Raw genomic sequence first — 23,948 nt, 5'->3', positions numbered from 1 at the left:
CTTCCACAGCAAATTCTGGACGTCATGATAAATGTAGAAATTGTGATTGGAATATTAGAATATGTATTTAAAATTTTTAAAGGTGGGGGTTGGGGGGAAGTGATGAATATAACTTAAGGAAGGAGAGAGGCTTTGCTAGATCCATAGCAGTCACCTCCACCTCACATTAATCCTGAAATTGAAGGGACTGATCCCAACCCCCATAACACCAACTTTTAAAATCTTAGGTACATATTCTAATCACAATTTTTACATTTATCATTGTGGGTAAAATTGCAGTATTTTCAGAATCTCTTGCCCGGCCTTAGTGCACCTCCACATCAACAGGTGTTTCCAAGGTGTGGAGAGTAGTAGTCCATCTCCGTATCAACAGGTAATTACAAGAGGGAGAGAGTGCGTATCTGGACAGGAGAGGTTGGGTGGGGTCCCTTTTTGCAACCATGTCAGGAGATGAGGGCGAGCAGAAGAGGACAACTGCTTATAAGCAATAAACGGGTTTCTCCCACTTTATTTCTCCCTTTGACTGATCTTGGTTTCAAAGGTATTTTGCCCTGGGCTGGGAAAATATTTTCTCTCCAGAGTTAAATCATGAAGTCCAAAATTTGCTGTGGAAGAAGACAGGGGATGGATGTTAGGCTGTGATTAATTGTGGATTTAAGCCCTTTGAACTGAGGCAAAGGGGATGGGTTCAATGGAATTTTTCTCTATTTATTCAGAAAATCCATTCCATTGAGCTGGTGGATCATAGGTTATCTGAAGAATTAACTTCTAAACAGTTACTTGGATAAAAATGCCAGATACCAGCATGCAAGGGGTAGACTAGTCATGTTGGAGAAGGGCTTTCTGGTCTCAGCTGGGGGCTATGCACATGGCCACTCTAGCACATTCAGCCACTTCCGTGTTGTCCACCCTGATGGGTGCATTAAGAGAAGCCTGGTGTCCATTATGACAATTATAGCCTTTTCAGAAATTCATGAACTCAGAAATTAAGGTAATTCAGGAATTGAAATTCAAATACCTTTCCTCAGGGCCAAAAAGTCAGTGAACAGTTAAGTAACACAATGTAAGTAAACATCCAGCAATAAGGGCAGAGATGAGCTACAGCATGCTAGCCCCTACAAAAAGGCAGCCAGATTTAAATTAAAAACAAAACAAAACCACACAGGCTAAACAAGATGGGCCTCCAGGGCTAGATTTCCAGGCTCACCTGAAATGTCTGGGTGTGGCACTAGCTCATGTGTGGGACCTTAGATCTTAGTCAGCTAATCAGATTAGCTGACTTCCACCAAGTTCAGGCAGAGACAGTGAAATTCAGCAGATTCTTTTAAGACACTGAGGAAAGCTGCAGTCATAGCCCCCATCTTGTTCAGATCCTGTTAGATCTTGTCCACTGTTCCCTTAACATCCACTCTACCCTGCAACATTATCATCCTATTTAAAATAATAAAATGCAAAGATTCAGCCATCTCAGGCGCCACCTGCCTACCACATCTTAGTGAATGAGGCAGCCTAGGACCAAGTGGAACACAGGGCAAAGAAGTGGATCTAAGATGTTTCAGGTTAGGAACACTTAAGGCTCAACCTATGTTGGCCTGGCACACTGAGCTCAGAGGGAAGAAGGCGTGGGGGCCACATGGATCACATACCCTTCCTTTTCCAATGCAGGGTTGGTTTCAGGGGCCCCCCTTCCACAGGAAACAAGAACCTTCCTTTCTCCTTCCTCCCAAAATGCCAGTGCAGAGCTACTCCAGAGCTAAACCTCAAAGTGTCATCATCTATCTCCAAACACAGAATGTTATATAGGTCAGGAGGCTTACATTTCTCACTTTTTTTGTTGATCATTCTACATTCTGAAATGATTTTTAATCCCCCAGGCATCAAATATCTCAAGATGACTTGCTTGAATTCCATGATTAATGATAAGAATGACCTGCAATAAAACGTCTCCTACATTTTAAGATGAGAAAAATGCTCCAGAAGACAGAAATCAGACCCTATTCAACCAACACAGCGAAGCTTTCTCTGAGCCCAAGCACTCACTGGAAAGAGGCGTTTCCCAAGTGAAAAGAGGCAGGACCAAGTCTGGCCACTGCAGCTCCTTGCAGTACCCTCTCACTCAAACTTTAACACAGGCTGCATTGTGAAACCAAGACAAAACTGCAAATATTGCTACCCTCATGTTCTTAACCCGCATACCAGCAGCCCATGGGCTCTGGACAGAGCCCCGGTCACTGAGCATAAAGGCAAGAATGCTGGGTGGGAGGCCATTACACACTCCCTCCCAGTCGTCATGCACACAAGCTTTCTCCTCTTCCCATCACATCCTCAGTATTTCCACAACCAACAAGGAGGGGGTGAAGGCTGCAGCAGGAGCCCAGTGTGCATCACCACAAAGGACCCTTCAACACCAGCCCTCAAGCACCGCCTGAGGATGAAGTCAGCCTATATTCTATAGGCCATGAACTTTGTGGCCAGCTGGCCAACTAGCCCCCACTCCCCTTAAGGTCCTTCAGATGGAAAAGGATTGATTTCACCCACAGGGACCTCATTCACTCTGCAGGAAGTGCAGCCAAACCGTTTCTAAATCAGCACATTCAGGGGGACAGTCAGAGAAACATTCACAAGCGCCTCTGTGAGGCTGCAGGGGCACTCCTCCCTCCCTTGGCTCTGACCCCAGACCACATTGCACACACACCACTGCTGGGCGCACCTCTCTAAACATCCCCTGCTGTTTCTGTGATGGCAGCCTCCTACTCAAGGCTCTATGCTGGCTCCCCATTTGCCCTCAGAACATGGGCAAATACCTCAGCTTAGCACAGAAATTCCTGCAAGATTTGGCCATTTTACCTGCCCACGTCTCCCCTCTGTCCTTCTACACATGCCTTGTCCATGTTCTCTTCCCTTTTCTCCATCTACACAGTTTTGTCACTAAGATTGCCATCAGCCTTGGTTCTAGACTCAACTGGGCCATTTAGAGCTGGAGACCTCTGGCAAGGTACTTCAAGATTCAAAGACTCAGTGCCTTAGTTTCCTCATCTATAGAGCAGGAATAATGACAGTCCACACTGCTCAGGTAGAGTGCAGCAGTGAAGAACTGAGATGTTACAGTCCAGAATAAAACCTGGCACATGACATCACCCAATAAATATTAACAATTGAAATACTCATTATTATCATACAAGTCCCTTCCTCTAAAAAGTCTTCCCTAGCAATATGAGTCACCATTTTCCGTTTCATAAATGTCCTGTGAACACTCAAAAACTAGATAATGGCTGGAATTATTAGGAACTATTTCATAGGGCAGATTCCTTGGAGGGTAATCAAATGTTAAAATTATTATGAAAGTCATATCCTAAAATACATACCAGTGGCTCCCAAATTATCCATCTCTACCTCTAACTCCAATGTTTCTGATGGGTTCACCACTAAGAGATACTATATATCTGTATAGTTTGAGATTTTGTTTCTTGGAACCAAAGCTTAATTCAAGACTGAAAACTTCCTAAAACCTGGTTCCTACCACTCAGTACCACAGGGGATCTCAGGCCAATGCTTGTTGAATTTAAAAAGAGTACACTAAGTCACCTAAAAAATGAAGAGAGTAAATGAGATTAAGTGGACCTTCAGAATAAGAGTTGAAAATCTACCCATTTGCCTCAAATGCCATGGTAAGAGGAAAAGATTCGGGGCCAATCACCACCAAGATACAGGAAAACCTGGTATGGCCTGGCAAGGCAGCCTTGGGCCTTGGTCTCCCTGCCTCCAAACTGCCAGAGCATGTCATGTAGCCTGTGGCACTTACCAATTTCTATTTTGTTTTCTGCCTCAGAAGACTTTATACCTGGTCTTCCAGATTATAAACTCCTTTCTTGTAAGTCTGAATACCCCTTAGTTCCCTCTGCTGTGCCTTACTGAGTAGAAATCCAATGGTGAAACCAGAGGAGAATCTAGATTTCTCAAGTTTTGACAATAATTCTACTATATTCCAGACCATTCAGCCACAATTATAAAAGCATTACCCAACAGAAAACTTCAAAGGGCCCGCTTTAACTAATGGATAGGAACACATCAAGTGCTTTTAAGAAAACGGTTGTTTTGAACACTCAAGTGTATTTAAAATAGCCTCTTCATCAGCCAGATTATGGGGGATGTGTTGGCGTTTTTGAGGGAGCCCAGTAAATAATACTTCCCTTCCTAGGTTCTGAACAGATTAACAAAAAAGATGGCAATGTCAGCAGATAGCTGCAAATACTATCTTTACCCTCATAAAGCTGAGGTGAGAGAGTGTGGCTCGTATCTGCAGAGAAGTGGGCTTCTTACTTACTACCCGACCCCAAAATGAGTCAGACTTACCCACCAAGGAACCCACTAGGGCACCAGTCTCACAGGGCTGGGCCAGACTTGCAATCAGGGGCACAGTTTGCTGGGAAATGCAGCAGGCGTGTTCCCTGAGGACAGCTGTTGGCAGAGGGAAAGGGGGACAGGAAGGGCTCGCCATCCAAATAGTGTCTCCCTGGGGCCCAGCAGAGTGATGGGGTTTTCGGGGAGCTCTCATGGAGCCTCCCCTCCCCTCACAGTGAAGATGATGGCACCAAGGGCACCTCCGCAGGAGTGTTTGTTCTCCCCTTTATGCTGAAACTGTAGGCTATTTTAAATACACTTGAGTGTTCAAAACAACCGTTTTCTTAAAAGCACTTGATGTGTTCCTATCCATTAGTTAAAGCGGGCCCTTTGAAGTTTTCTGTTGGGTAATGCTTTTATAATTGTGGCTGAATGGTCTGGAATATAGTAAAATTATTGTCAAAACTTGAGAAATCTAGATTCTCCTCTGGTTTCACCATTGGATTTCTACTCAGTAAGGCACAGCAGAGGGAACTAAGGGGTATTCAGACTTACAAGAAAGGAGTTTATAATCTGGAAGACCAGGTATAAAGTCTTCTGAGGCAGAAAACAAAATAGAAATTGGTAAGTGCCACAGGCTACATGACATGCTCTGGCAGTTTGGAGGCAGGGAGACCAAGGCCCAAGGCTGCCTCGCCAGGCCATACCAGGTTTTCCTGTATCTTGGTGGTGATTGGCCCCGAATCTTTTCCTCTTACCATGGCATTTGAGGCAAATGGGTAGATTTTCAACTCTTATTCTGAAGGTCCACTTAATCTCATTTACTCTCTTCATTTTTTAGGTGACTTAGTGTACTCTTTTTAAATTCAACAAGCATTGGCCTGAGATCCCCTGTGGTACTGAGTGGTAGGAACCAGGTTTTAGGAAGTTTTCAGTCTTGAATTAAGCTTTGGTTCCAAGAAACAAAATCTCAAACTATACAGATATATAGTATCTCTTAGTGGTGAACCCATCAGAAACATTGGAGTTAGAGGTAGAGATGGATAATTTGGGAGCCACTGGTATGTATTTTAGGATATGACTTTCATAATAATTTTAACATTTGATTACCCTCCAAGGAATCTGCCCTATGAAATAGTTCCTAATAATTCCAGCCATTATCTAGTTTTTGAGTGTTCACAGGACATTTATGAAACGGAAAATGGTGACTCATATTGCTAGGGAAGACTTTTTAGAGGAAGAGACTTGTATGATAATAATGAGTATTTCAATTGTTAATATTTATTGGGTGATGTCATGTGCCAGGTTTTATTCTGGACTGTAACATCTCAGTTCTTCACTGCTGCACTCTACCTGAGCAGGGTGGACTGTCATTATTCCTGCTTTATAGATGAGGAAACTAAGGCACTGAGTCTTTGAATCTTGAAGTACCTTGCCAGAGGTCTCCAGCTCTAAATGGCCCAGTTGAGTCTAGAACCAAGGCTGATGGCAATCTTAGTGACAAAACTGTGTAGATGGAGAAAAGGGAAGAGAACATGGACAAGGCATGTGTAGAAGGACAGAGGGGAGACGTGGGCAGGTAAAATGGCCAAATCTTGCAGGAATTTCTGTGCTAAGCTGAGGTATTTGCCCATGTTCTGAGGGCAAATGGGGAGCCAGCATAGAACCTTGAGTAGGAAGCTGCCATCACAGAAACAGCTGGGAATGTTTAGAGAGGTGCGCCCAGCAGTGGTGTGTGTGCAGTGTGGTCTGGGGTCAGAGCCGATGGAGGGAGGGGTGGCCCTGCAGCCACACAGAGGCGCTTGTGAATGTTTCTCTGCCTGCCCCGCTGAAGGTCCAGAAAAATGTCCTGTATGTGTCCTCATCAGCTCGCACACCAGGCCCAATGCGTACATTCACCAGGAAATGGCTGGAGATGATCCCTCACCCGTAAGGCACCCACCCTACAAGTGGAATGTCCAGAAAAGTAAAAACTACTCTGCAGCCCACTCCTCATTATCTGTGGGCTTATCTCAGCTTTATCATACTTCCCACATAGACCAAATTAAGTGTGTGTAACAGCTGCTACTTGAGATACTGGCAGACATCCTTATGACAAGGGAAAGTACAAGTCTACAAGAAAAGACTATACACCTAATTAGGAACAGCTACAAGCAAGGCTAAGACAAAACACACAACCCTCTACAATAAAAGCATCAGACTGCATCTGTACTGCGATCAAGATACTGAACAGTTCACCTGCTGGGCAGGAAGCCCTGAAGAGGCTTCAGGAAGGTTCAGTGAGAGCAAGCACATACCCCAAACCACCCTCGGGTGGGACAGTCCTGCCTTCGGAATTGAATTTTTCCCACACACCTTCATTTACCATCAGAAATTGGAATAATTCAAAGAGAGGCAGACTTACGTGCTCTTTCATCTCATTAGCCACAGTTTCTGACATCATGATGCAGCAGAGGACGGCGACTAGAATGAAGTAGAGCGCGTACATGAAGCGCGTGCTCCGCGACTGCCGGATTTTGGGGCAGCAGCCACAGCAGAGGGAGCAGCCAGCAGACCCACAGCAGCAGGCCAGCTAGAAAAGGAACACACAATATCCTCTTAGGGCCATTTCTTTACAAACCAATTCACCCCAAATCTCTGCAGATCGACCTGCCAGGCCATCATTTTTCTGGGCCCTCCTGCCTGTAGAACATGAAGAACAGTTTATTGTGAACAAAGCTCTGCCAGAATTCTCACACACTGTCTTCACGTGATAAGCACTGTGGCTTGGAAAATGGCCAATAATTGAACAGAAAAGGCACAGCTCACTGGAGGCACAAAATCATTACTCTTAGACAGAGCTCTGGAGTCGACTAAGAGTAAGAAAAGCAGCCAAGAACTAGGAAAAGGACAAAGGGAGGTGAGAAGAATGTAAAAAAGGTGGATGCAAGTGAGGGATTTGAGAAAATCCATGAGTCAAAGAATGAACTACGGACACCGAGGGGCATGTTGGGATGCAAAAGGCTACATATGCTGCAGCCATAGTCCTTTGCAGGAAATACTGTGAGTGTAACTTAAAGCTCAAAAGGAATAGGTGCCTCTTAGAAGTGTATTGTTTACATTACACTTCTGCATCACCAAGGCCCACCTGCATCACTAAGGACACACAGCCTTCTACTTCAGGCAACTGGATATCTTTATTGGTTTGGACTTTACTGGTCAATGCAACTAGACATAATTTAGGAATATTGAATAAAATAGGGATAAATTTTCAGTTTTGGATCTGGTATTAATTTTTTTCTTTTTAAAGACTATGTTTTCAGAGTTGTCTTAGGTTTACAATAAAATTGAGAGGAAGCACAGAGATTTCCCATATACCCCTTACTCCTACACATGCATAGTCTCCCCCATTACCAATCATCCACCAGAATGGTACATTTTTTACCAAGGATGAACCCGCACTGGCTGGCACACCCTAATCACCCAAAGCCCACAGTACCTGAGGGTTCATTCTTGTTGTTGTACATTCAATGGATTTAGACAAACATATGACATATACCCATTGTTATATAATATGGAATATTTTCAGTGCCCTCTGAACCTAGATCTTTAGAGACACACAGGGCAATGGGGTAGTGCTGTTAAAGGTCCAGGCTCACAGTCATCCTGCCCAGGTTTGGTGCCTGGTTGTTCCACCAACAAACTGTACACTATAAACAAGTTATTTATCCTTTTAAGACTCAGTCTCCTCATTTGTAAAGTGGGGGTGGTAGTGGTAACAGTGCTTATGCTTCTGCTATGTCCTGTAGGGGGCCTCATCGGACATACCTGGTGTCAGGAAGGAATTTCTGTTAAGAAAACTGGGAATTTTACAAGAGACATTACTATAAACTGCAAATAACAACCAAACCTACATCTATTAACACTCGAGTCACTATAAAACCTAAAACCTAACAATTCAATCTGGTAATGATTTGGAAGGAAGTTCTTTGTATGGCTTTTCAAGACTTTGCATGGCTCAAAAAAAGCATCAATTAGAATGCCACACCATAAACATCACTTACAATGAGAAGAGAGAGGTATACAGGTACAATACAGGTATAAGACTGGCACCCAGGTAAGAGAAAACAGGTTGTAATCGTAATGATGTTAGGACAGATCTTGGAAATGTAGTCACTTCCCAAGTCATTTCTTTTACTTCACGGACCTGCCATTGTTGTTGGACCCTATTTCATCACTTCAAATTTTTGCTAATGTAATCTCTATCTTTTATTCAGTCTTCCAAGTCATCTTCAAAAAGACTCTTCTTGCCTCATAAAGCTAGGCCACTGCTTTGTAAAGTAAGCTATTCAACTTGGGCTGAGCTGAGAGATCACTCATGTGGAATCTAGCACCCATACAGATAGGTGTTCTTAGAGGCCACCTTCCTTTACAAGTCACTCACTCATATTCTCTATCAATTTGACTGCCTTGTTTCCACTCTTATGCCCAAATCTCCCCAACCAACTGACTTGTCTGGCTGGCTTTTCTCTGGGCCTTGCCTCCCTCCTCTTCTGCCTCCCAAATTCTTTTACAACTGCCTTCCTTATCGAGTGCTGACTTTTTAAATTCTATGGTCTTAAATAACCAATCTTACTGTATTTCAAATTCAAATGCAATAAACAAAGTATTAGAGAAGAGGTTAATGCTTCCCATCATAGAACTTTCCCACAGCAGAATATCTCACTATCTCCACAAAGGGTAAAAATAAACACACACACACACACACACACACACACACACACACACACGAGCCTAATTGGTCATTTTAAGGGAGACAAACAGAGATAGAATGGATGAGATTAAGGAAAATGTGGAAAGAAAATCATACTGGTTTAATCCTACCCTATCATTAAAGTCATCTATCATTGTATGGATCTGATTTTTCTGAAGTTCCTCACTTTTCACTTTCACTCTATAGAATGCTTAAATATATATGCATACATATATTTAATATTAAACATATATTTAAATACATATGTATGTTTGTGTTTATACATATACACATGTGTATACATATACACACTACCTAATATTACAATCCAACAGCTGTTCTCTACTAACCTAAAAGTTATTTATCAACCACACTATGCCAATAACCAACAGTATAAGTTCATTACCTTAAGCTAAACATTGATGTATACACCAAATGGAATTCAAAATACCATCCATGAAAGAAATGTCATGTTAGCATCCAGAAAATCTCACAGACCCACTGTCCTACCACTTCTGTCTAGAAGAGGTTAATTTGGAATAAACAGGTTTACATCCCGCTCCTGCCACTTACAGCTAATTACTCTGACCATGTCACTCACACTGATGCTCACCTTCAATTCGCAGCCAGCCTAACTTTCAGGTCTGTCAAAAGCTTGGAGAGAAGTTTCAGCATTTTGTTAATATCCCTGACTCCAGAGGGTTTCAATCTTTCAGTGAACAAGTCAGAGCATTAAAAACAAATAAATGTAGAATGTACAACATCAAAAGAGAACCCTAATATAAACCAGAGCCATTTGTGATAAGGATGTGTCAGTGTAGGTTCACTGACTGTAACACATGTACCATGGGGGCCATTGATATGTGGGAGGCTATGCATGTGGAGGTGCAGGAGCTAACAATATGGGAAATCTCTGTACCTTCCTCTCAATTCTGCTGTGAACATGAAATGCTCTAAAAAATAGTCTGTTTTTTAAAAAGCCAAATAAATGAAAAAACCTTTCCTCATTAATGGCTCAATATATGAATGCTAAGTTATAAGTCCAGGGAGAGGAAATCCTGGGGCAAAATACCTCTAAAAACCAAAACCAGTCAAAGGGAGAAATCAAGTTTAGAACCCATTTATTGCTCGCAAACTGCAGTCCGGGACCTTCTCTCTTTCCTGCTCCAGCAGAAGCAAACCAGCCCTCCCCTCCCCTCTCAGGCACAGATAAGCCCTCCTGGCCCAGGTAATTATCCATTGATGTGGAGATGAACTTCTCTCCACCCCTGAGGAATGATGCAAATGCACTAAAGCCATACTTCTTTTCACCTCTGAATGCGTACTGATATGCAGATGTACTAAAGCCAGGTGAGATATTCTGGAAATATTACAATTTTACACACAGGCCAGCCCTCCAGAAATCTCAACTTACAAGTTACTCATTCCCCCTCTTCCGACCAATCTAATGACATGCAATAGCAACAGCAATAAAATCTTGATAATCTTCAAGCCAGAGGATTCAGCCTATGCAGATTAAGTAAATGTACTTTACAGCACAATCTCTCCCTAAGCACAAAATATCTTTCTACACTTGTTTACTCATTCCTAATAATGATGCTAGATTGCTCACAACACTTTTACCAAACATTAGATAAAGTCAAGCCTCTCTTTAAGCACTTTTTCTTGACAACAGCAATACAATCATGATAATTCTCAAGCCAGAGGATTCAGATAGATTCAAAGTCCCATGCAGATTAAGTCCAAAACTCCTCCATACCAGCCATCACATGGCAGCTGCAGCCAGGGGGTGCATCCAGGACACAAGGACTGTAGAAGCAAATAATCATGATTGTGGGGGGCCACTTTGCTATTATTCCAGGAATACACAGGAGGCCAGCTTCCGGTCCTTTTCCCCAAGGTGCAGGAAGAACCAGCCATGCACCCATCCTTGCAATACATGTCCAATAAAGTTGGTGCCTTGACTGCTCTCAATCACTGGTGACCAGCCATAGGCTGCAAAGAGACACTCTAGGCCCCTCTTGGTGGTTTGCTGATCTACACAACATGCAGGGCATTCCTTCCGGGCTCGGCTGAGTTCTTCAAAGGTCAATGGCAAACCCCACCAACGGCCCCATATTGTCTTTTGCCCTGCATACAACAAATGCTGATGTAGCCATTGGGCCACATCAAACACAGGCTTTCTTTCTAGCCAGCGCACCTGGGCCAATGTGTCTGCTTCATTATTCCCTTGGGATGCCAAAGGAAAATGGCCAGCCACATGATATACGGTAGGTGTCTATGCCACGCCACTCCATGGCCTTTGGGTCCAGTCTCTCACCCACCCCGCAATGGGATACATGGTTATTACCTTGGTCAGAGCTGTTCAGGTGATGGGCTCCATAGCCAGCAAGGCATGGTACACAGCAGCCAGTTGCTTCTCTATCAAGGTGACCCAGACTTCTGCTCCTTTCCATAGCTGTGACCAGGCTCCGGCCGGCAGCAAGAGCAGCAGCAGCAGTGGTAGTGCCTCCATGACCACATGAGTGTAGACACATGTCCCTTAGCATGAGCACCACTTCTCCCCATCATTTCTAGAGGCAGCCCTCCCAAAGGTCACACCCACTATAACAGATTTCGGATTCAGAAGAATCCTGCCAACTGCGCCAGATGTAATTCTGGGGAAAGGAAATACTGGGGCATAATACCTTTAAAAACCGAAATCAGTCAAAGGGAGAAATAAAGTTTAAAACCTGTTCATTGCTTACAAACTGTAGTCTAGGACCTTCTCTCTTTCCTGCTCCAGCAGAAGCAAAACCAGCTCTCCCCTCCCCTCTCAGGTACAGACAAGCCCTCCTGGCCCAGGTAACTTCTCTCCACCCCTGAGGAATGATGCAAGTGCACTAAAGTCATACTTCTTTCCACCTCTGAATGCCAATTAATATGCAGATGTACTAAAGCCAGGTGAGATATTCTGGAAATATCACAATTTTACCCACATAAGTGAATAATGTATGATAAAGTTGTAATAGCAACACTGCTCAAACAAAAGAGCTGGCCACAGGGCCAAGTTCACAAGTCAAGTGTTGCCCTCTGACCTTCTCATATAAGATTATATCACAGAGACCATTAAGGGCTTTAATCTGAAGATGCAGCACACTCTCCTTTTCCACAAGACATTATTATACACTCGAAAGGGAGGCAAGACAGTCTCTCTGGAGGGCAATGCTTACAATCCTGGGTGCAGAGATTTAGGAATAAGGGTGTTCATTACAAGCATGGAAACAGCCTTACTCTCCAGCTACATGGGGACTAGATAAATGAATAATGGACTATCTATACAAAAGCGTAGTTTTGGGTAAGTCAGTACTGTGGACTGAATTGTGTCCCACCGCCCCCCACCCCTACCCAATTCACATGTTGAAGTTCTAATACCCTCAGGATGTAACTATATTTGTAAATAGGATCCTTAAAGAGGTAATTAAGGTCAAAGAAAGTCACTGGAGTGGGCCCTAATCAGTATAACTGAGACCCTTTCATGACAAGGAGATTAAGACAGAGACACACACACAGAAAGACCATGTGAAGACACAAGAGAAGGATATCAAGTTTGCCAGCCAAGGCCTCCAGAGACCAACCCTCCTGAGCCCTCTATCTCAAAGGACCAGCCTTCAACAGTGAGAAATTTCTGTTGGTTAAACCACGCAGCCTGTGATACTGCTACGACAGTCCCAGTGAACTCATACCATCAGCATGCTCTCATTATCTATGTACGTGCATTTCTGTATGTGGAGTACGTATGTGTACATACAACGACCACTAACACCAATTGTCTGTAGCGTGGCCTAGATGGAGGAAGGAAAAGACATCTACTTCTCACTGGCTTGCTCTCCTGTTTGAGCTTTTACTATGTGCATATATTACTATAATGATTTAAAAAGAAAATAAAGCTATTTCATAAAAGTATCTAAGTGTGAAGATATTAATATAAAAGCATTTGCAAATGTGATACTGACTTAATGCAGTTTTTTTCTTTCTGAAGAACTTACCCCCTCCCCCAAACACAGTGAAAAAAAAAAATTTCAAAGGGCCCTTTACAGCCTCCATCTAACTTCACCTGAGGTAACAGCATGAGCAGCAAAGGCTTTTCTAAGCCGAACGCGCATTGTCCTTGCTGGGGCAGAGTCAAAATGACAGGATAGGCCAGCTGCTCACTGGGGTCTGCGGCTGGGCCTCCTCACTTGGTGTTATTTTTCTCCTGTCTGAAGACCACCCGCCCCCACACACAGACACACACATCACAGTAAGGAAATCAGCATCTACCTCCTCCCTGCCACACCCTGGCCTTGGGCACATGCAGACCTGGTAGTAACGTCCAGGTTCTGCTACCATCAAATTAAAATCGTAATTCCTTTCTTACCTAGAATTCCCAGCTGTCAACACCACCAGTTGAAAACATTAAAGAATTAGGAAGAAAGCAAAACAGATATCAGAATTGGCATGCATGCACACATAAAAGCATGCACACACACACATCCCCCATGCATCTGACTCATGAGAGCCCCCTTTCTCCCTCCCTCCCTCAAGTCATATTTTTAGTTTCAAAAGGCCTGGGCTTCATTAAGCCCACAGTGACTAGGAAGGACAAACTGGCGGAAGTTCTCTGATCTAAGAACCAGAGGACCTAGATTCTAACTGTGTACCTCCAGGCAAGCCACCTTTCCTCTCTGAGTCTTGGTTTTCCTCACTTGTAAACTGAAGGAGTCTAGGAAGACATAGATGGTAGATAAAGGTTTCAATCTGCGTTCAACTCATAGGCAGTAGCAGCCTGAAATGTCGTGTTGAGGTGGGCTCTAATGTCTCAGCAGGGAGAATCCAATGATCAATGCGTCCCATCTGTCAGAGGCATGGTGGCATCCATACTACATTCTTATCAATCCTGTAAGAGGTGATCTGACATCCCTACCTTCATAAATTCTTAATGTCAAAAAACAAAATATAAGAGGCAAGCACACTGACTTAGCCCCAAGCAAGAAAGAAAAATCAGTGAAAAAGAGGAGCAAGAACTAAACAGCAGAGCAGTAAAAAGCCCTTCAAGCATTGCACAGGTAACGTAAACATCACTCTGCTTCTTCACAACTGTTCTGTACAGCACAGTTCACACGGTGCAGCAGTGTGCTGACTCTGGCATCACACCGGCCCAGGCCTCACATTAAAACACATCCCCTTCCCTTCACTTAGGAAGGCAAAGTTGTTCACTGGACAGTTCTTCACAATCTTCCCAAAAGTGCACCACATTTCTAGTTTCAGTGCTTTAGTTCTGGGGGGGTGTAAGCTGCTTGGCAATGTAGGAAACATTCATTCAGAATGACTTACTCCTCAAGAGTTCTGGATAGCCAAGTTGACCTCAGGGCATCTAAACTAAGTTGCCAAAGTCAGGAAATCTTCAAATCTGATACTGCCCTTCATTCAGTCCCTTCCTGACTTGGAAATATAGGAGCCCTTGCAGAACTGAGTAAAGAAGACGTAAGCCATCTGTGTAAAGTACAATAATTATAATACTGCCCCTTACTAGCGGTATAAGATGGGGCAGCAATAGGGAAGTTGCTCCAAAATTGAAGCTGGTGAAGCTGTGAGCAGCAGAACTCAGATATCCTGAGACATGCTAGGGGAAAGGAGCTTAATAACATCAAGGAAACAAAAACATGAAAGACATAAAATCGGGTTCAAAAGTTTTTATTAAACAGTGCTTTCTCTTCTGTAACAGACTTCCACATCTTTCAGTAATATGCAATGCTACTGATGCATATTAGTAGTATTTTTTCCTTCCTTCTCCTTGGAGGTTTCAGGATTACCTATGAATCACCGGTGGTCAGCAGAGAGGTAATGAACAGTTGATTCTACTTAGACAGCAGTATTTATTGAAATTCTATACTCCACAACAAATACTTCATAGCTCATTTTCCTCACTCTAAGCTCAGCAACAGGTTCCCAGTGAGTTTATATAGAGCTTTATTTCCCCTGCAAGAAGGAGGAGATAGTAGCAAATAACCTCTCATCACCATGATGCCGGGTGCTGTCCTTTGGTCACTGAGGCATGAACCTCACCCCTCCACTTTCACCTGTCCCCATCTAAAACAGCGCCTGAATACAGGAAAGCTGGCAGTTCTCCTGGTCGGCTGCACCTGCTAACAGGAAACAAGGCAAGAGGGAGATAACTGCCTAAGCAGCAAGAACCAAGGAAGCCAAGCTCACTGTACCCTTGGTAAAACACATCGCCACACAAAGACCCTGCCCAGGCAGGGAGAGCTGCACCTTGCAAGGCACAATTCACCCATGTGTGCAAGACTGTGCATGCTCCAGATGGTGCTAGACACTTCCATCTCTCCTTGAATCCTGACAACATGGTCACCACCCGTGCCCTTTGAACCCCCTTAAACCATTCCCATTCACCCCTTTTGGGGAGTAAGTGCCTTTAGAGCAGGAGCTCTTACCTCTCCATTCCTTGATCAAAGAATAAAGCTTCTGCTCTGTGGAACTTGGTCTCTTTCTCTTGGAGTGAGCAACGCTGGGCCCCTTGTTGAGGCTCAACCCCTCAAAGACAGTAACACTTTATTGGGAGCTATGCAAGGGAATGATGTGACTTGAAAGCTAGGAGAACAAGAACACACAGTTCCTCTGCTCAATAAAGGAGTAGTATCTTACTACACAACAAATAAAGTTGGCAGTTCCTAATCACAAAATGATTTTGTTTTAGAAAACTCAATATATGTTATACATGTGTTAGTAGGTTGGTTGGTTTGGGGCTTACAGTGGATTTCTCCCATACAAAAGAAACAAAGGGCAACATATTAAAGCTTACTTATTCTACAATAATATTAGCTAACACTTAGTAATCTCTCACTCTCTGTAAGGTACGACTATTATTACCAGCAATTCTCTCTCTCTACTTTATAGAGATGAGTGGAGGGCAAAGAGAGATTAGGCAATGTAAGGTCAGGAAGCCGGTGAGTGGTACAGCCAAGACCGGAGTCTGGTAGCCTCCCTGCCGTTCTGCTCTACTTACTGCTGGCACAAATAGGGTGAAGAGGACAGACAACACTGGCCTGAAACCTTGGTGTCCTACAGAAGGGAAACTGGCTGCATGTGAAGGAGGCAGCAAAAGAGGAACCAGTTATACTCCCCTGCCCTTGGGTGTACAGTGAGCATTGAACAAGTATCTGAAGACAGCATCTCCCTTTCTGTGCTCTTCCATCTCTCCCAGGTAATCTATGGCCTCAGTGGCCCTGGATGACCTCTATTACAGACAGCCCTGCCCCCGGCAGTTCAGTCACCCCAATCACCAAGCTCCCTACATCACTACCAAGTCCTACTTCACATTAAAAGCCCTATTACTGATCCTGTAGAAATAACCCGGCCATTCATTCACTCAACTAAAATCTATTATACTAAAGACTTACTATGTTCAGTGTTAATTCCTGGGAATGTAACAATAAACAGGAGACCTTGTTTCTATACTAACTAAGCAAAAATACAAAGATATAAATAAGAATAACCACCTGTGTGCTGTTTAGAAGAGAGAAAGGAAACGTGAGTGTTCAGTGAAAGAGTCCTGATCACTGACATTAAGGTACATTCACATTATTGAATACAATGTACCCACTAAGACGATTAGACAGATCACACAGAAGAGTTACTGCCGTGGAAAGATGTCCACATTGTATTAACTGAAGATGGTTACTAACATTATGGTATAGAGTGTGATAGCATTTGGGGTAAAAATACAACAGACATAGATTGGCAGTGACAAAAAACAATCTAGGAGGATATACCTATGTGTTAATAATAATAAACAGAGTTCTGGGATGATGAGTGACTATGCTTTTCTGTATTTTCTGACCTCTTTGCAACAAGCACAGATCTTATAATTAGGAAAACATTACAAGTTTCTATTTTGGAAGGAAACAAAACAACATTCCTATTCTACTTCATAGATGGTAAGCATTCAAATATTTGCTATATGGATGAGCCAACAAATAATTGAAATCTTCTTCAGCTATGTGATTGGTAGAAAACAACCAGAGTGAACTATCACTAGAATTGAGGCATAACTAGAAAATTTCATACTGTGCCTTTAACAATGGCTAAGATGGTAAATTTTCTGTTTTTTTTTTAAATCACGATATAAAAACAAAATTCCTTAAACCCTTGTAATATTTTTTGAGTTTAACTTATGTAAACTAATGTAGAATTTGAAGCACATAAAAATAAAATGAGAAAAATTAAACAGATACTTAAAAGTTTAAGGAGTTAAAGAAGCTATGCATTTGCCTGGCCCAGATATTAGCTCATACTTCCTTCACAGCAGTTTCCCAACTTTTTCTCTTTTGAGTTCACAGAATCCGTTTAAATGCCAAGGTTTTCACAATCATTGCCATAATAACCCTGGCAACAGGATTTTGGGGGTTTGTCAGAAAGGACTTGCAGACAGGTGGCTTCTTGGGAATGCAGGTTTCAGCATACTAGAGCATTTCTATGAAAAGCACTGAAAAGGGTCAATGTCCTTCCTTAAATGGCACTTAGTACCCATGGCCCCTGGGGTGGATCTGATCTCAAACAGGCAAGGACAGGCTACGAATACACACGCAGATAGCAGAGGCTTCTGCGCTACGAAAGGACCCAGACAAAACTGTTCTCACTGGGAATCTCTTTCTCACAAGGTTAGGGTAACTCGGCACCAAAAGCATGTCACGCAAGCTCTCTGTTCTGACAGCAGCTGGATTCTTTGAATCATTTCATCACACCACTGCTCACTTAGGTATCTCTAAAAAACAGCACACATGATATATTTTAGTAGGCTGGTGAAAAGAAATCTGTAAGGTTTAAGGTTAAAAGGTAAACTACTCAACTTTCTGGAAGTTCAACAGAAAACAAGCATTTCATTTCTGGGAGGCAGACCATTCAGAGCACAGTGTCAATTTAGAGCACTGACATCTGGGGCCACGTAAATCTCCGCTGGGGGCTGTCCGGTGCCCTGTGGGAAGTTGAGCAGCATCCTTGTCTTCTACCCACTAGATGCCAATAGCACCTCCCTCCTTCTCCCTCACAATGGTGACAATCAGGAACACTGCTGCGTGCTTTGTCGAAAAGCACTGACTTAGGAGTTAAGAGCAAGAGCTACGGAATCAGGCTGTGTCTGGGTTCACACTCAAATCTGAACACCGTCTGGTGATGCGGTCTTGGACCAATTCTTCATTACCTTGTATGCAAAATGGGAATGCAAATACTTCGAGGATTGTTATGAGGATTATATAACACAATTCAGGAAAAGTTCTTAGCACAGAGTACTCAAAAACAAAAAACAAAAATGCCAGCTATTTGTCATGGACATTGTCACTGTCGTTGTCATCTCCCTCCTCCCAGGATGCCCGCTCTCCTCAGCCAATCGGGTCCATCTGGAAAGAGGTAAAGATGGGATTATATCATTAACATCTGACTTATAACAGTGTTTTCATTTTCTGCTCTAACATGGATGGTAAATGAATCTGTTGAAGGAAAACACTCTCAGAAATAAAATGCCTGAGATCTGAGCCAGAAAGGCATCCCAGCAATTTGGGAAAAAAATGTTCCATGTGTGAAGAACTTCCCACACACCTGAAAGCTAAAGCAGAAAAGGGCCAAGAAAGATGAGTTAAGCAAGGTCTAGGGGAAAAAAAAGGTGTAAGAAAATGAAATCTTGAAATTCAAAATGGAAAAGTCTAGGATAATGGGAAGAAAAGTGCTCATTCAGTTTAAACCATTTTTTAAAGGTAGTATTAAACCTTCTCATCAAAATTAAGAGGGAAAAACTGCTTATTTTACTTTATAATAGCTTAAAATTTGCCTGATTGTGTCATGGAGATGCTGCTGCAAAGGAGAAATCTGCCAACCCCTTTCCAAGAGGTGCTTTATACCAGCCCAATCTCTAAACCTTGCCAAGATGCAAAATGCTTCTCAGGCCGGTGACGGAGGCCACAGAGCTAACTAATCCAAGCACGCTGTGGGATAGAGAACAGAAATGAGGTTGTTTCATCAGCTCACAGACAGTTCAACAGAGCTCAGGTGCACCAGCAATTTCAAGGGGTGAGCAGTGCATCCCTTTCCCCATTAAATGAAATTCTATGTCAACTATAGGGTATAAAACATGGATACACTATAATACTACAAATGTACTTACATATTCATACAACAAATTTTTATTGAATGCTTACTAGTGACCAGGCACTTTTTTAGGAGCTAGTAGTACAGTCCCTGCCCTCATAAAGCTTACATTGTAGTGGATTTCTATCAAACTCAGCATCCCCAAAATTCTATCTAACATCTAGGTTGAAAACCTCTGATCCAGTCCAGTCTTTTGTTTTCCTGATGTGAAAATATTAAGTGATTTGGCTCAGGGACAAATATAGTGATGGGCATCCATGGACCAGCAAAAAAAAAAAAAAAAAAAAAAGACACCAGTTGAAACAACTCAACATCTGGAGGGACAAGCTAGTAACTCAGCCTTGGGGTCCCATGCTTCTCTATCTGTAGTGTAATAAACAGACAGTAAAAGCAACTAAAGGCTGAAATGACACTCTGTTGACCTGAGTAAGAGGCAGGAAGTGTCTAAGTGTCTGGTACATTTTGCAAAGTTCAATCACAAGACAGTTAAAGTGAAAGGCTGGCACAAGATGAGTTCACTCTGGGATGGTGCCAGAACTGAACAACAGGCTATGGCTGGTAAATGCCTAACCTCCTGGCCCCCTGATGCACCTCCCTCCCCACTTCTGAGAAGCAGACAGCAGAAAATACCTTCCCTGATCCCACAATACCACCCACGGGCAGGATCAACTATGGCACTCTCCCTCCCCACACCACAGAAAGGGGTCAGTACTCAAAAGACGCCTCTGTGACCCACTGCTGGTGACAAGATGCCTCTCTGAAGGTTAGTCTTGCTCCAGTAGGTCTGTGTCGGGAAAAACTTGCACACACCACCTACCTTAGGTTTCTAGCAATCAGATTTCATTTAATCCTATTCTTTACAATTCACAAAATGTCCAATAAGTGGTGACATTTCAAACCTGTGTTCACATAAATGAATAGATATATTGGGAACAAAAATGTCAGACAACGGTTCTCTGGTTTGAAAAACCTGTGGCCATGCCTGGATGGCACCAGGACGACGCAAGGGCAGGTGCAGGAAGGATGGTCCGCGCCAGCTAAGACCGCCTAGTGGGGAGCCCACGGCCCTTCCACAGGGTCACCCTCGCCCCTCTCCCTCACTCCAACTTTCTGGATGAAAGCCTGGGGCCAACATGAAAGGTCCTGGTTTAACAGCTTTGTCTTTGAGCTGAAGTAAAGCTGCACTGTTTTCCTACAGCTGAGAAAACACTTTCTCACAGTGAATTTCACCATTCATCATCGGTCCCTCAAAACTTCCGGAAATCTTTTTTCCAGCTATCTCCTTTCATATTCAAAGTTCACCTCCTTCTCCCACCAGCTTGAAGAGGGGAGCACTGAGGAGGTGTGCGCCTTGCCCCCATGCAAATACCCGCAGCTAACCGCTTTTTTCAACCAAGCGCTCACTGCCCAACCACTCAGTGGATTTTACCAGACCCCTCTACTCTCTTCTGAACCAGGTCCTCATGGCAAGGCCAGCCGGCACAAAGCCCTAGGCAGCGTTTGTGAGGATGCTTCCACTTGGGTACAGTCTGCCTCAGTGGCACCACCTGGCATAGACAACCATCACACACATGCAACTCCGCCCTGCAACACCTCCTGGCTGCAAAACCTGTTAGTATTTTGAAAATACAGTCACAAAAGGAGCCATTACCAAATGAAGGAGCCCACAAATCATATTTTCTCCATCAAAATACCAACGGAAATAAGAATATCCTATGCAAGGAAAAACCTGCACAACTTCACCTTGTTTTTTATTCATCAGGGCATATGGGGCCGGGCAGAAAGGAGTCTAAGGAGAGGGTCCCCGGGTGTTTTTAGCAACCTAAGTCACTCATGTTGGGAGTGGTGTTTCCTTTGTTTTTTAAAACTGTAAAGAGAGGGCTCTCCGATCAGTCCTAGACTGTGAAGGACAGTACCCCCACATCAAAAGCAAACACAATGGCCCACAAAGCTAGGCTGGCACACACATTAAGTGAATTGTATTGGGCTGCAGGGTAACAGGCCCAAGGGGTAGGAAGGTCAGGAAATGGACCTCAATTGTTACTTGTTCAGTCGCACCCAGTATTTCTCCAGTCAGCTGGGTGGAGTGGATGCTGGACTGAGTATAGGGCCACTTTGAAGATTCTGATTGGCCTCCACCCTCCTTCTTCCCCCAGGGAAATCCAAGGCCTGGTGTTCAGGGAGCCGCACAGCAAAGTGGGGCAGGTTGGGGCCAGGCAGGGCAGGCAGAAGGCGCTGCCAGCCTCCAGGGAGAGAAAGGAATCTGACAGCACTAGGCCTGAGCTTCCAGACAGGAAGCAGGAAGGTGAAGGCAGAGGGCAATAAAGTAGGACGCAACTAAAAAACCTTTCTGGCCCCTGACTGGGTGGTGGTGGGAGGGGCGGCGTGGGGAAAGTGAAGAGCTTGCTGGAGGGCGGAGAAGAGCAGGTTTGGTGGGAATGTGGGTGTGAGCACAGGACACTGAAGAAGAGCTGGTGTCTTGAGAAGCCTGGGTGTGGGGATGGAAAGAGGAGGGAGGAAGCTCCCCAAACAGACCAGCCTGGAGCAGAACACAAGCAGAATGCTTCACAGCGAAACAGAGTGCACTCAGCAAATTCTAAAGTACCCCAGGTTAATGGTGTCCCCCAAGTGTGGTTCATGGGCCAGCAGCACAGGCATCACTCCCACCCCTGGCCTACTGACTCAGAATGGGAACCTGCATTTTAATAAGCTCCCCAGGTGATCGATGGCTGCTTCTAAGTCCTACGCAAGCTCAGGAAACTATGGCCAGAGCTTTCCTTCTGCAGTGGCAGGGCCTCCCATTCTGAGACTGAAGCAAGCCAGCAGCAGTAGGTGTGTGTTTCAACCACACCTCTACATCGCCCTGTGTTTACTTGCTGGGGGAGCTTTTAATTATGTAGGTAACTGTGAATCTTTATGTTGTATACCTGAAACCAATATAATATTGTTCATCAACTGTACCTCAATTAAAAGAACGGTCCTGTGTTTAAAGATGACATTCCACACACCACGTAGCAAGTTTCCCAAGCTCTTCATAGAGGACACCTCAGTGATGGCCGATGGACCCAAGTTTCCAGTGGGATCAAACACTACTTCAATACAACAAGATAAAGGAATTTAGGCAGACTAGTATGCAGTTCCTAAAAATACGCCTTTAAAATAATGTAGTATGAAAAAATGCTGACAGACATGTCCTTGGGAAAAGCAAAAACATATACACTAAAATATTAACAAATTGTGATGTTAGATGATCTTTTTCTGTCCTTTTTCCAAGTTTTCAACATTAGTATGAATTCATAAGCTTCTTAAATTATGTGAGAAGTATGCAAAATTTAATAGGTGAAGAGTCAAAGTGACCCAGAAAAAAGTTAAAAAGCCCATTTAATTTGCTACCTTCCACATATGCTTTGACTTGCTGTCTATTTTATTTATTGTTGAGTAAATTAAAGAACAAGACAACCTTGGCAAAAGTCAAAGAATATCAGAAGAGAGGAAGTACTATAAAATGACTTTTAAGGATAGCTTTCATACAAATGGTCCCAACCTCTCTCTGCCCAGGGTAAGCCTCTCACGAGCACTGCTCTGGCATGAGGGAATACCCCTGAAAAAGCAGCACCCCACCGAGCAACCACAGGTGGACCATGTTCTGAGGTGATTCCACAGTGACAGGACAAGGCTTTACGGATTCACCGTCTCCAATCTTTCATTATCACCAGCACGTTCAATGTCTTAGGAGACTTGAGCATTTGATATGGTGACCCTAGGGCAGGGATTTATTCTTTAAGAACAAAACTGGGACACACGGGGACCAGACCCAAAACTGGAGCCTCATCTGCTTCAACCCATGAGCTCATAATTACAGCCCAGTCCTTTCACCACTCCCATGTCAGGTGCTGGATCAAGAGATCCATCACTGAAATTAAATCATAGTCATTTTCTCCTGATTTACAGGAACAAAATATAGTATATTACTTCTTTATTTTCTGCCCCTCCCAGGGCTAGCTAATTTCTAGAGAAAGCAAATTACTCCCAGGTTAGTACACCTTTCATATGCAAATGAACCAATTTAGGACCCAATTTCTAGACCACACTCCAGTTCTCTTCTTCTGGACCCTTACACTCCCAGGGGCAGTATTTCTCTTAGGCAGTATATCCTTAACCAACCCAGGGCCAGGTACCAGACAATTAGAGACCTCACTATACCCCAGAGCCCACAGAAATTACTCAAACTAGCCAATCCTAAACGTGTTTGCCCTGCCTAGCCTTGCCTTTCTCAAGGGAACCACAATAAAGGTTCCGGTTCCCACCCATGCTTTCCTCTCACTCTTTCTGCCTCCTGACTAACCCTGGCGCTTGTCCATGTGGCCCTGCATGGCAGGGGTGCACCCCTTCTTCTTGGAGTAATAACGATCTTTTCAGGAGCAGTTGTCTCTTAATCTGTTAGCTTCACCATACCTGAATAATAAGAAACTTTAACACGTACTTTTTCCATTTCAAAACATACCCCCCAAATGGCTTCATTTTCTCCATTTTCACTTTTTTAATACCAAAATTTTCCATAAGCCTTCACCCCCTGCTCCCAATTATGTATGGGTAGATGGCAACAGAAAGGATGCATCACAATTATTAATTGAAAACTAGGAATCAGAAGACAATTTTTAGCTTGCTTTTTCATGAACAGACATGCTTGGGATTT

General features: G+C 43.6%; 1 protein-coding gene across 2 annotated transcripts in view; it reads right to left on the bottom strand.

Annotated features, from left to right (window-relative positions):
* The window catches only part of SERINC5 (serine incorporator 5), a 118,729-nt gene that overhangs the window by 55,588 nt on the left and 39,193 nt on the right, over positions 1–23,948 (bottom strand). Inside the window, exon 2 of one of the 2 annotated variants that reach the window (XM_073234624.1) lies at positions 6,746–6,913. The exons of the other annotated variant lie outside the window; for it this stretch is intronic. Coding sequence (XP_073090725.1) covers positions 6,746–6,913 — 168 coding nt within the window. The remainder of the gene's footprint in view (positions 1–6,745; positions 6,914–23,948) is intronic. 2 annotated transcript variants of the gene reach the window in all.

This window comes from Manis javanica, chromosome 1 (genome assembly GCF_040802235.1).
Source record: "Manis javanica isolate MJ-LG chromosome 1, MJ_LKY, whole genome shotgun sequence".
Classification (NCBI taxonomy): Eukaryota; Metazoa; Chordata; class Mammalia; order Pholidota; family Manidae; genus Manis; species Manis javanica.
The sequence above is the reverse complement of the archived record's forward strand: the minus strand, read 5'-3'. Positions and strand labels throughout refer to the sequence as shown.